The 14,357-nt window shown below is 42.7% G+C and overlaps 1 protein-coding gene across 1 annotated transcript; it reads left to right on the top strand.

Moving 5' to 3' along the window:
- The first annotated feature begins 13,060 nt into the window (after nt 1–13,060).
- Nucleotides 13,061–14,357, top strand: LOC140898000 (olfactory receptor 10A7). The gene is made up of 2 exons (XM_073311367.1): nt 13,061–13,994; nt 14,200–14,357. The coding sequence occupies exons 1-2, from the start codon at nt 13,061–13,063 to the stop codon at nt 14,355–14,357; spliced, it is 1,092 nt and encodes a 363-aa protein (XP_073167468.1).

Below are 14,357 nucleotides of genomic sequence, written 5' to 3'. Positions count from 1 at the left end.
CTAACAGGGGAAAGCCCAGCTCAGTTGGGAGCTGGCTGGGAGGGGATGCAGATCTCCAGCTCTCAGTATGTGAGAGAGGCCTGGCTGGGAGCAGGAACTGACTAGAGACTGGTGCTGGCCAGACCCTCCCTGAGGGAAGGTGGGCGTGATACGGGGCTATTGTTTCAATTTACTCCCAGTGTCTTGCCTGTTGCTGCTGAGTGAGATGGCTGAAAGTGGCACCTCCCCTGCAGCAGGCGATGCTAAATAAAACCTTTCTGTCTTTTGCACATGATCAAGGACCCAGCATTGGGCTGTCACAAGCCCAGGGGCAACCTGCACACAGACACCAGTGAAATAACCCAGCCTTAGTTTATGGAGCTTATTTACTGATGTACATTGTCACAGTTCAGGGTTAGCTGCCCCATGGAGCCCTCTCAGTCTCTCTGAGGCCCTGTTCTTCACCTCTCTAGGGTAGAACCCCACGACATTCCCAGTCTTTACTATCACAAATTTTAAAAATAATATAAGCATGTTTTTACATTTTAAAAAGATGCTGTTTACTTAATTTCCCTAACTATCATCTCTGACACAAAGGAAGATTTTAGTAATTCTTTGTTGAAGTGCCTTGCACAGTAAGAAAACACCCGGTAAAAATAGCTTAAGGGAATGTAAACTGTGAAGAAATAAGTTCCTGAGGAATAACAATGTTATACAAAACCCTCATGCAAAGAAGGGTTTTACAATAATAAAATAAAATATAAAAAGACATGTTATTGCTTTCTAACTGCTTAAAGGAGCTCTTACAAAAATACTGTTACTTTGTTTTTTAAAGTTTTGCCTAAACAAATTACCCAGAATTAAAAACGAGTTGGGCCTCGAGCTAACGCTGCAGCGAGGGGGATGTCTGCGCGGCCATGACGGGGTGTGACTGCAGCTCGTGTAGACACACCCGAGTCAGCTTTAATCTAGCCAGCTCAGGTACCCGAGCAATGGAGCTGCAGCAGCGTGTGCTTCAGGCTGGGCTGTAGCAGCCCAGCTGGAACCCGGTGAACTTACTTGCATGGCTAGTCGCAGCTGAAGCGAGCCCTGCCGCAGCGCTAATGCTCCAGTACTTGGTCGCTAGAATAAAGCTCGCTGGGGACTGTCTACACCAGCTGAAATCACATCCCACGATTGCAGGGTAGACTGACCCAAAAACAAGCCTATAAACTCCACCCCAAGAATGCAAATTTAATGAGACAGGTCTGAAAAAATGATGAGAATGGCTTAAAAATCCTGAGATATTGAAAAAAGATACATTGTTGCGGGGAGGCTTATTCATCTTCTGTCTCCTGAGCATTTAGATGTCACATTTCCAGCTTTCCTCTGCAACCATGACGGCTAGAATCTTACTTCTTTGAAAGGTGAGGTTCGCTGGAAATCTCAAGACTCTTGAAGCTGGGGCTTTAAGAGAAACGCCAAATTTCATGAGACTGGCAGTAAAATCATGAGCCCTGGCAACAGAGGCTGCTTAGATACTCTATCAATGGGCCATAAACAAAGCCCTAAGGGGTGGGATGTTTAAAATGTGTTAAGGGAGTACAAAGAGCATATTCCGTCAAAAGTGACTTGAGCACCTAACTCCTATATGTCTTCAATACTTTGGGAATCCCACCCTAGATAGATACGCAGAATTTGTAAGCTACATATACATACATGTTTGTTAGTCAGTGCTCACATGACACCACTCTAACACAGAAATGTACACTGTGCAGAATCATAGTACAGCTGCCTGGAAAACAAATGTGTCTGCAAGATTTCTCTGTGGCCTTTCCTACTTTACAAAGGGAAAGAAGTAAGAAAGGAATTTTGGGCCCAGCTGTGAGCCATGTTACAATCTCATTTACACCCCCCGGTAAACGTGGAGTAACTTTACTGAAGCTGATGATGTTACTCCACATTTACACTGAGGTTAGAATCTGGCCTGTTATTTATCATGGTGAGTTTTTTCTTGCTTGTTAATTTCCAAATATTTTTTCTTGTCCTGTGTGTGACAATAACACTTTACAACCCTCTTTCCTTCTGTTTGTTGAGTATTAGGTGAGTCACCACACTGAACTTTTAGGTGTCTAGAAAATCACTGGGATCACAAAGCCTGAATTAGGTGCCCAGGCCCCTATGCAATGAATGGGAGGGATAGACACCTAAGAATAGGAGTACTTGTGGCACCTTAGAGACTAACCAATTTATTTGAGCATAAGCTTTTGTGAGCTACAACTCACTTAGAATGGGATCCATAAAAGCCAGCACATGCTAGGAGCTGACGGAGTTAGTCCATGGGAAATGCCAAGGAGAGGGCTGTGTGCTAAGCCCAGCCCCTTGCAGGGAGTTCAGTGCCTACTTTTGATTGGGATGCTCAGCTGTGAACCTTCTCTTTGAGTTAGGAGCCTAACATGTTTCTTGCAAGAAGCTGGGGTGGGAGGAAGAGGAATGCCATAGTGACTTCTAGCCCAAATCTTAGAGCACTTCCCTGGAATGCGGGAGACCCTCCTCTTCAAGTCCCCCCACTGCCTGTGGGGAAGAAGGGATTTGAACAGAGATCTGCCACCTCTCAGGTGAGTGCCCGAACCACTGGGCTATGGGATATTCTGACATGGTGCTCCCTCAGTCCTCCTACTGAAGCTGTTCCACTGTGTCTGAATAACAAAAGGGGAAAGGAATGGGATTCTGGGCCACTCCCTTCCTAGGTAATTGCTCTAAAACCACCAGGCTATAGAGTCATTCTCATGCTGTCGCAGGCCAGGTCGACACAACACACTTACTTTGGTATAACTACGTCACTCAGGGGTGTGAAAAATCCACACCCCTGAGCGATGTAGTTATAGTGACCTTAACTCCCACGTGTAGACAGTGCTATGTTGGCAGGAGAGCTTCTTGTGGCAGTGGCATTACTAAGCCATTGGGCAAACTCTCTCCCATCAGTTTAGTGTCTTCATCAGAAGGGCTACAGTGGCGCAAGTGCATTTTTGTAGCTGGGACTCGAGCTATATACATTTTGTTTTTTTCTATCTAGCTCATCCATTGGCCTCCAGTGGAGTGTCACTGATTTTCACCAGGTGGGGATCTGGCCAACTGACTCCAAAGAAGCCAATGATTTAAGCCATCTGGGGAGCTGTCCCTTTGTCTTCCTACTGAGATCACAATCTGACCTATTATTTGTAATGAAGTCCTCTTCTTTTGCTAGTTAATTTCTGTATCACTGGCCCTGGGATGTTTGTAATAAGACAGCACAACCTTCTTTTGTGCTGTCCATTGAACATTCAATAAATGCATCAGGAATCTCCTGGGTATGTCTCATGGCTTCCTAATACTTCACACTAAATTGGAACAGGGGGTGGATTTTCAAAGATGCCTAAATTAGAATTTTTGAAAAATATCCTGACAAAAGGATTTTCGGAAAATAGGATTTTATCAACAACACAATGTCTCCATCTTAGAGCAATTGTTTCAAGCCCCCTGTAGACTCGGGTAGATGTTGCTGCATTGGTCAGACTCGGGGAAGCTTCCCCTCTCAGGGAGATTGGTTCAGGCTCCCTGCAGACTCAGGGAGATGCTATTCTGTACTCTTGGTTCAACTTTTACAGATTTCTGCACAGCCATGACACTCATAAATGTATTCACAAACATGGTGCAGATTTCTAAATAATCAGAAGAAAGACATAATACAATTCCCAAGGAATCAAAGCAATCTGAATTGTGCGTTTTTATTTGTTTACATATTTATGAAGACATTAAAACAAATCTGATCAGTTCTAACTTCTTAATTCTGTGCTCAGGTTTTAAGCCTGTAAGTGATTGGAGTGAAGGCTGTTATTGTTCACAGAACATTAGAAGAAGAAGAAATCTGGATATTTCAGTGAAAATCTCCTCACTTCAGTTTTCAGCAGCAATGATTCCAAGGTGCACAATCCAGATCCAAAGCCTGGGGACATTCAAACACAAGAAAATGTTTTGAGACCTTCCAGCAATCTGACCATTGGGTCTAACTCTCCGGCTGCTGTGTGCACTGCCTTGAAAGACATGGTTAAGCCAACCTAAGCCCCAGTGTAGACGCACGGTATAGAATTCTTCCATCATCCTACCTACCGCCTTTCAAGGGGGTGGATTTACTACAGCGACAGAGAAAACCCTTCCGTCACTGTAGCAAGTGTCTACACTACCAGTGCTGCAGCTATGTCACTCTGGTGTTTGTAGTGTAGAGATACCCGCAATTTCCATCAGTGGTGTGGAGTAGTCAGAGGATATCAGTGAATCTGGCCTATGTTCCTAGAAACCAGGCTGGGCTAAGATTTTCAAAAGGGACTAGTGAATTTGGGATCCCAACTTCAAAAGCCTTAAAGGTGCCTGATTTCCAAAAGGCAGGTGCTCAGCACTTTCTGAAAATCCAGACCCTTTAAATATCCATCTATCTAGCTAGCTATCCTCTCCAAATTACATATCATCATGTGTAGGATTCTGGAAAGTAATGACTTCTCATTACTAAATTTAAACACATGCATACTTTTTCATGAGTGCTCCAATTATTATTCTTAATATTTTCCCTCAATGTTACATCCTGGTGATGTTTTTTTGTTTGTTTGTTTAACAATAGCCTTCATAACATACAAGATCTTTTAGAATAAATAAGGGAAAGCTAGTGTCTAAAATGTACCTCCACGAGTCACCAATAAATACTGACCACAAACATAGGTTTGGGTAGTCAGTACTTCTGTTAAAACCTCTGCAAAATTCTTGCATTTTAGATGCTCAAATGCACTCGTTCTTCTTTGACTTTCCTTAAAATTCTCACAGTGCCTAAAGGCGCTGTCTTCTGGATGTCATGGATCGTGATGTCTTGCACTCCTAACGTGTTCCTGAACTGCTCATTCATACCTATGGGGATTATTATTATTATTATTATTTATTATTTTATTATCATTATTTAAAAGCCCTGTGAGGTTAGGAAGTGTTTTTTATCCCCATTTTATCCACATCCTCTCTGAGTCAGTCCCCATTGCACAGAAGGGATGAAGAGAGAGCCAGAGTTTTCTAGGAATTTAGGTACCTAATAATTCAGATAGGCACTTTTGAAAATCTTACAAGGTGTCTATCTCCCACAGAAATCAAAGAGAGTTAGGGATCAGGTTTTAAAAGATATTTATATGCCTAAAGATGTAGATTGGTGCCTAAATCCCATTTATTCCAATGGGTGTTAGACTCCCTGGCACTTTTGAAAGTCCCACTAGGTGTCTAATCATCTTTAAAAATCTGGCCATAGTTGCTTAACATGCTTAAGCACTTGTGAAAATCTCATTAGGCAACTATCTGCCTCTTTAGACACCTAAATACTGCTGAAAATCTGGCCCTACATGACTTTTTAAAAAAGGATTTATTCTTGCCGTAGGTGACTCACCCTGCAAGCTTTTAGCGGAGCAAGGAATTTAATCTTGGTTTTCTTAATCTCAGGGTAGGGTGAGAACCACCAGATTATACTTCCTCTAAACCACCAGTTTATCCTTCCCCTATGTTTTAAATTGGGCATGTGAAAAGTAGCTGCTTTTCAAGTCAATGGGAACACTGTGATTGACTCCAGTGGCTTCAGGGTTGGGTTCTAATTTAGCCTGAGGCAAAACCCTTTCTGTAATGGGGGCAACCTCTTCCCAGCCACCCTCCTCCTCCGTGCCCCCTTCATCTCCTTGTTTCTCAGGCTGCAGATGTTGGGGTTCATCATGGGGGTGACCACGGTATAGAAGAGGGACAGCAGCTTGTCATTCTCTAGCGTGTAGTTTGATTTGGGATGCAGATATATGACCATGCCAGAGCCGTAGAAGAGTGTCGCCATCACAAGATGTGAGGAGCAGGTGGAGAAGGCTCTGTGCCTGCTCCTTGGTGAGGACATTCTCAGGACAGTGGCGATGATGTGGGCATAGGAGGTGAGGATGAGCATGAACGGGGTGGCGAGGAAGACCACAGTGACTGTGATGTTGGACATTTTGTTGCGGGATGTGTCGGCACAAACCAGCTGGAGCACCGACAGCACATTGCAGAAGAAATGGTCGATTTTGTTGGGGCCACAGAATGGGGAGGTGAAGACCAAGGTGGTTTGGATGAATGAGACAGGTTGTGCCTCTAGCTAGTGGTCGGGTCATGGATAACTGGATTTATGTCTGCTGCCTTCTTACTATCTACGATGTCACAATTAACATTCTGTGGCCCCCATGAAATTGACCATTTCTTTTGTGATTTTAGTCCAATAATAAAACTATTCTGCAGTGACACCCACATCCTGGAAGTGCAGCTGTCATACATTCCTCCATATTGACATTTCCTCCATTTCTATTGACGCTGACATCCCATGTATGTATCATCTCCACCATCCTGAGAATCCCTTCCACCATCGGGAGGCAAAAGACCTTTTCCACCTGCTCCTCTCATCTCATTGTGGTGACAATTTTCTATGGGACTCTAATCATTGTGTATTTGGTATCAGACTCTGATGTACTGAGGGACCTGAGCAAAGTGTTCTCTGTCTTCTATGGAGTCCTGACCCCATTGGTCAACCCCCTCATATACAGTCTGAGAAACAAGGAGGTGAAGGAAGCCTTTGAGAAAAGCTGTCCTATATTTTTTGTCTTTTAAATGAATAGAGAGATTTTAGGCTTATATATATGTATTCATGATTATCAGAATCATGGCTTTCTGAATCCAAGTGTAGAGTCTGGGTATTGCCTACTGTGGCCCTCTGACTCGTGTTACAGGAAAACTAGGACACCAAGGAATATCCTTAGACATTCACTGGACCCTCACTCCCACACTAATGTCTGAAGAATACTGTGCATCCTCCCTGAATTTGGATTATTATTCTTTGAGTGGATGAATTTGCAAGTAAATATTTTAATTAGTTCATTACAATAAAATAATTAAAATAAGATCCTTAAGAAATTTAGCATTTGTCATATCTAGCTTTGGGCCGAGTGATCTTAAAACTGGAATGAAACATTCTCTTCACACTTTCTTCAATGTAAGAACTCATTTAAAATATGTATGTAGGTTACATTTGAAGACACTATGTTTTTATGAAGCTAAATTGTTAAAAAGAATTTTGTCAAATCACTAGATTAGGAATACATTTTACACATGGCCAAGTCAGTAGCTCAGGTCACTTTGTGTCGGGACCTTGGTGAAATCAGAGGTAAATCAACCAATCCCCACTCTTCATCTCCTGCTAATTGGAATGTGGCAGTTCTATTACCTGAAATGACTGAATAAGGGAAGGTAACTCTACAGGTGGGCCAAGAGTTCTCACTGATGACTTGGCCCCCATCAGTGTTATTCAGCATTTCATTGCCACAAGCTACCTGTTCCTGTGCTTCATCAGAGATGGGGACACTGCTACACTGTCCCAGGACCAGCCCAAGGGAAGGATTTCTGACTCAGGAAGACACAGTTCCCTCCTCTCTTCTCCCCCCTTGCTCCGTGACAGCTGTGGTTTGCGGCTGGCCAGGTCACTGGGGCTGGAAACTAACATTCTGCCATTCTCTGATCCTTCCCACCCACAGCCTGATAAAAGGTGTCCACATCTTTCTTAAAGTGTGGTACTCAAATCTGGACACAATACTTGTCGCCCCTGGGTCATGAGCAGTCAGACCTAGTGGCAGTCGGGAGTCAGGTACTCGAGGGTCAGAATCCGAGACAGGCCAGAGTGCAAACCAGGAGACAGGCTGGGTCAGAAGCTGGAGTCTATGATCTCTCAGGAGCAGGTCTGAAGAAAGATCAGTGGGCAGTCTGTGGAGGCTTCAGCAACCTAGAACCCTTGTGGTCCCAAGTTCTAGTGCTGCAGGTTACTCCATCTAACTCCTCACCAGTGCTGAGAAGAGCTGAAAAATCATATGCCATATCTTGCATATGATACCCTTATTAATACACTTGTGACAAAGTGGGAATGTTTGTAATATGCATGTCTTATGCATGTCTCAGTTTCCCCTATAAGCTTAGTGACTACCCAGTTGGGGGGAAAAGAGTTAAATTTGCTCTCCAGGCAACCTAAGAGACATAGATGTGTGTGTCACTCACTGTCTGCATGGAATGAAGAGTCAGGGAGACAATGGAAGTTCCAAAGACTCATGGAATTCTAAAGCTGTTCTTGCAACCTCTTTCAGTTTGGTGTCACCTGCAAATTTTATAACCAGAAATGTATAAGGCAAATGTGTATGGGGGTAGATAGATACTTTCTGTCTCTCTGAAATGTATTGAATCCAGAATCACCTGTAACAAAAACTCAGGCCTCTGCACTTAACCTAAAGTAATAACATTCTTTGCATGTCAATTTGTGGCAGGCTGCTGTCTTTGTTTTGTCCAGACACTAGAGGGAGACAGAATCTTGCCCATATATATGGTGATCTTTACACTAGGTTACCACACCCACTAAAGTGCTAAGGTCTTACTGATCCACCAAAGAAGAGAGACCAGAGCCAGCATAGTTGCAGCGTGCAAGGCAATTCCAGCAGCACTCTGGGGAGATGTGTCTAGAGATGAGTGATGTCACTCTTCTGCTATAAATCTAGTTGCATTAGGTGGGGGGTATGGGTGAGAACAGGGGTCAAAATTCAATTGCCTGTGAATCTTCGATCCTCAATGTGAGTAGCCCCATTAACGTCACAGGAAGCTTGCCTGAATAAGAATTCAGTCACTCACTTTTTGGCATTAACTTTGAAAGGATTTTGGGGTTGCCATATGTGGCTGTCGCGGAGAACACATATTGGAGAGGCTGTTTCCAGGCTATGGCAGAATGGAGGCAGAGTAATGAATGGCTGGTAAAGAGGAGCAATCACTATCATTGAGTGTGATACATGGGAAAGGACAGGGGGTGCTGAAGAAACAGAACGGTTCCACCCAGATCCCACCCAAGGGCCATGTTCTTCCTGAATCCCAGAGTGTATACAACAGCTTTGAACTATTCATGTATTGTGGAGGGAGGATCGCACCCCAGGAAGAGCTGGGAGATGAAGGCAGAAAAAAGATATACAACATTTAGGAGGAGGAAGAGAGGAAAAAATCTCCTTTTTCTCCATCATGCGGAAAGACAAGGGAGATCCTGAAATGCTGAATGAAAGAAGTAATAAGAAAGAGGCAATGATGGTCCAACTCCATCAAAGATATTGGAAATACAGCAGGACTGAATCTGCTTCCTAGCATGAAATGAGGATGATGGAGGGTCACCAATAACCCTGGTGCTCCAGACTGGCAATGGCTACGGAATGATGATCATATTGCACCTCTCTGATGCTTTGTCTGATGACCAATAGCCCCCTCCTCAGCTCTTGCAGTCTCCTCGGATTGAAGCTCTCTGTTCTAAAACCCATCCCTGTATCAGATGGAGAAGAAAACCTTGTGTTGTTATGGAAGGCTGACCTCTTGGTCAGTTGTTACTAAGGATGGCTCCAGTTGCTGGGCAACATCGCAGCAGATGCTTTTTGGGAATAATTCCCACGTGGTCACCAGACTATATATGGAGGTGATGGCAACACAGCACATGGGGAATGGTGCTGTGAAAGTGATAATCTGTGTCTGTGCAGGTGCATTGGGCATGAATTTATAGAGAGACATTAAAAATTGAAGACGATGCCTCTCTTTTGGTGTCATTCTTCTCTCATCTATCCCAGGTTTATAGCAGTGCATCTCTATTGACTTCAGTGCAATTATTCCTGATTTATATTAGGGTAAGTGAGAGGAGAATTGTTTCCTTATTAACTCCTCAAAAAGCTTAAATCTTCATTTTATTTTTCATGTTAACTGAGTTACAGTAATTCACTTTTAAGTGTGCACATTTCTTTTTATTTATTGATTTATTTATATTTTATTGATTTCACACACACACAAACAAAGGTAATGGGAGAATAAAAAAAAAGAACAGAAAAGTGTGAGGGTAAAGAAGGGAGGAATCAGAGTAAGGAGGGCAAAGGAGGGCAACATCTTGATCTCTATCCACTAGGGATAAATGAACAGCTTTTAAAAGTTATAGCTAATCTTTTCGAATATGTCTGAGATCCTTCTTCTTCTAAATGTTACCTGCCATTTAGCTGCCATGTCAGCCAGGTCACTTGTCAAGCTTCTATTCCTGGAGGCAATCTGGTCACTTCTTCTCTACTAGCTGAAAGCCTGTGCTGTCATAAGAGTGTAATTTGTAAACTCACATGTGATAAAAAAAACCCACATGGCTGAGAATTTAAAAACTGGACAATAACAGACTGTTTATCCCAGTGATAATGGAACCAGGTGATAATCTAAACAGAAAGAGCTGTGAACCATGCTTGTAACCATTTCCATCATTTCATATGGATTCAACGGAAATTCTAGTGTTCAGAGTGGTGTTTGGGGTTATTGTGTGTGCTGGTTGAGTTGTGTGGGTGGTTGTGTTCATTTGTGTATTTCTCGTGTTGTACTGGGACATTTGTGTTAATTTGTGTAGATGTGCACTGCAGTGAGGGGCTATGTGTGCTTGGGGTTATTGTGTGTGGTAGTTGTTTTATTGTGTACATGGTTGTGTTGATATATCAGCCTTCTCGATGTCATCCATTATTAGCTCTCCTTTCCTGACAGCTATAGGACCCCCACTTTTCTTCATCTTTCTCTTGCTCCTAATGTACTTACAATTCCTTTTCTTATTTATGACCCTTGCTAGGTATAACTCATTTTGTGCCTTAGCCTTTCTGATTTTGTCCCTACGTACTTACGGTATTCTTTTGTATTCATCCTTAGCTATTGGTCTATGCTGCCACATTTTACAGGATCCCTTTGGTTTTTCAGGCTTAGTATGCTTTAGAGTGACACACAGAGTCACTCTCCTGGAATCTTACTATATAGATTTTACATTCAACTGAGTCAGTCATGGCCAATGTTTGGAATTTCAACCTGTCTGCCCTATTTTTGCCATTGAAAATCTCCCTTTATGTCAATTAGGTGAATAAGTCCCATTGAAACACTTTCAGCATTTCAGAAACCTCAGTCCATTCATTCTAGTTTAAGCAACATTCCAAACTGGGTTAATTTCCTTCTGAGTGATCCCATTTCTTGCATTTCATGTTCCCACTGTATGTGAGTCATTCTCCTGCACCCACTGGAAAATTATTAGATTCTCATGACTAGGGCATATACACCTGAATGAGAGAGAGAGAGTGTGGTGGGTGAGGGCATGTATGGGCTTGGGCATTAATTGTGTGTCAGATTATATCTGTAGTTATGTTGAACAGATCAAGAACATATTTCCACATATGTGACGTCATTCCATCATATTGCCAAATTTCAACCCTATCTGTGCTTTCTGGCAGTAGCAACGAGGTTACAAAAACAGTGAGAGTCAAATAACAAACCATGACAACAGTGCTTTTAGTAGCAAATCTCTGATGGTCATCAGAATCCTTGTGTCTCATAGGTGACTCTAGAAATCAGCAGATCCTGCGAGGGGTGAGTTCTCTTCTTTGGATGACAGAATGTCCCTATGGGTTTGTCTACGGGACAATTTCAAATTTTAGTCACAGCAGAAACCTAGATGCAACTGTGACATCCTGGTCCTGTTCCCCGCTCTGAACTGACTCTGGACTGTTGTCGTTGGCTCCAGCTTCTGAATCCCATGTGCTGCTGAGCCCCCTGATCTAGGTAGTAACTGGTCACTGTTCCTAGCTCTGTATCTCTCAGCACACTCCCACTGCTTCACCAGCGGTGAGCCATTCAGTGTTGATGGTCCTTAATGGCTTTCTCACTGCTTTCCAGGCATAGCTTCTCCACAACCAGGTACATGTTTCCTGGTACCAAAGAGATGATCTCATCCAGAAAGATGATTACAGTAGAAATAACATTCATAAAACCAAATGGAATTAACAACTGGAAAAGCATATATTCCCCAAACTGTCACAGCAGCCTTAGCCAAGGAAGTATTGGCAGACCTCCTTAATGTAGTTATCCCCCCTATGCTCATTAGCATGCTGTCTCAGGGCCAGATGTTCAAAGGTACTGGGGGTCCTGTCTGCAGGTTTATGTGCATGGATAGTTTTGGGCACTTTTGAAAATGTTATCCATCAATTTTTATTGATGTGTGGCTCTCAGAAATAATGGTGCATATCCTTGAAGATAAACAAACAAACTATCTGATTCTAGTTAGGAGAGATTTGAGAGAGATATCCCTGCAGAATGAAGGGAAAAAGGGAAATGTCTAGAAATGTTCAGTGCTATTAAAAGAACAATTGATGCCATTTCTGCAGAAATTGAGATGGAAATATAAACATATGCTGTGACTGTGAGGCATGGTTAGGTTCTCTTCCTATTCTGTATTGAAAGTTATGCATGGTCGCATAGCAGTTTTATAGCATTTAAGTTATACAGCACTCATGAACAGAGATATTAAAGAACTTTGTCAAGTGTCTTAAGTAGCATCTCTATTTTACACAAGAGCAATGGAGCATATGCTGAGAGCTCTTGTTTCATAAACCTCAAATCACATTAAGAAAACGGTAAGTGGTATTGTCATCAACGATTTCACAGAGGAGGGAACAGAGGCACAGAGAGAGGAAAGGACAAGCTCAAGGTCTGGGAGTGGATGAGCCAGGAATAAAACCCAAGTTTCTGGAATTGAATTCTAGTGTCCACTCCACTGGAATCTGCTGGACTCTGAAATGTAAGTATGGCTAAACTAGGTATGAGCCCAACATACCAAATTAGGTATGAGCCTTTGGCTGGGATTTTCATAGGAGGTCAGGAAAGTGGCATTTAATTTTCTTAGTCTTCACCTATAATCTCAGACATTGTGGCTAAAGTAATATACAAGTATGGTCAGGAGTTCTGCAGCTGAGATGTGTTCAACCATAGAGATACCAGACAATAGGAACGTTTTCAAGGTGATTACACTTAGGCCCTTAGGAAAATTTTCCCCAAAATGTCATCACCATCTGGTGTCTTCACTCACCCGTTGGGATGGAACCAGCAGGGAGAAGTCGGAATTGAAATGCTTAGTGTTTTGAAATAGAAGTTACGCTATAAATTGCAGAATTTCTTTTATTTCCCCTAGATGAAACCAACAATGAACAGATGCCAGGAAAATCAAACAACCATCACAGAATTCATCCTCCTGGGATTTGGGACTTTCCCTCAACTGCAGATTCTTCTCTTCCTGCTGTTTCTAGTGATCTGCATTGTGACTCTGGCCGGAAACATCCTCATAATTGCACTAGTTGTGGCTGATCAGCACCTTCACACCCCCATGTACTTCTTCTTGGGGAGCTTGTCCTGCTTGGAGACTTGCTACTCCTTGACCATCCTGCCCAGGATGTTGGCCAGTCTCCTGACTGGGGACAGAACCATTTCTGTTAGTGGCTGCCTGACACAATTATATTTCTTTGGTTCTCTGGCAGCCGCTGAATGTTCTCTCTTATCTGTGATGTCCTATGATCGTTATTTAGCGATATGCAAACCTCTGCATTATGCATCCCTTATGAATAGCAGGTTCTGTATCAAGTTGGTGGTCGGGTCATGGATAGGTGGATTTATATGTATGGCCATCTGTATATCTATGACCTCACGGATAACATTCTGTGGCCCCAATGAAATTGACCATTTCTTTTGTGATTTAAGCCCAGTAATAAAACTGTCCTGCAGTGATACCCACACAGTGGAAGTTACTGCTTTCATAAATTCCTCCATTTTTACATTGCCTCCATTTCTGTTGATCCTGGCATCCTATGTTTGTATCATCTCCACCATCCTGAGAATTTCTTCCACCACTGGGAGGAAAAAGGTCTTTTCCACCTGCTCCTCTCACCTCATTGTGGTGACAATTTTCTACGGGACACTAGTCATTGTGTATTTGGTGTCAGGCTCTGATATACTGAGGCACCTGAACAAAGTGTTCTCTGTCTTCTATGGAGTCCTGACTCCATTGGTCAACCCCCTGATATACAGCCTGAGAAACAAGGAGGTGAAGGAAGCCTTCAGAAAAGCTGTCTGTAGATTTTTTTCTTTCCCAAGAATACAGATATTTTAAACCTATATATATATATATATATATATATATATATATATATATATATATATTAATGGACCAATCATGGAAATATGAGCTTGTAAACTGACTCACATGAATAGTCCATATTCCTCTTTGTGTGCCTGTTGAACTCATGCATATCAGAATCAGGACTCCCTGAATTGCAGTGCAGAGTCTCGGTGTTGTCTACCTCTGGCCATTGGACACATTCTGGAGGAAAATTAGAACACCAAGCCAAAGCCTTAAAAATACACTGCACCCCTGCTCTGAAGAATACTGTGTATCCTCCTTGATCTTGGCTTACTTATTCTTGGAGTTTGAATGA

The sequence above is a fragment of the Lepidochelys kempii genome, chromosome 14, assembly GCF_965140285.1.
Source record: "Lepidochelys kempii isolate rLepKem1 chromosome 14, rLepKem1.hap1, whole genome shotgun sequence".
Taxonomy (NCBI): Eukaryota; Metazoa; Chordata; order Testudines; family Cheloniidae; genus Lepidochelys; species Lepidochelys kempii.
This window is presented reverse-complemented; position numbering and strand designations above follow the sequence as displayed.

What these genes read in the sequence shown, in the direction of transcription:
- LOC140898000 (XM_073311367.1), top strand. Translation starts at nt 13,061, where the DNA reads ATGAAACCAACAATGAACAGATGCCAGGAAAATCAAACAACCATCACA. An exon ending in AGCCTTCAGAAAAGCTGTCT is followed by an intron (nt 13,995 to 14,199) that starts GTAGATTTTTTT and finishes CCTGAATTGCAG; the next exon opens with TGCAGAGTCTCGGTGTTGTC.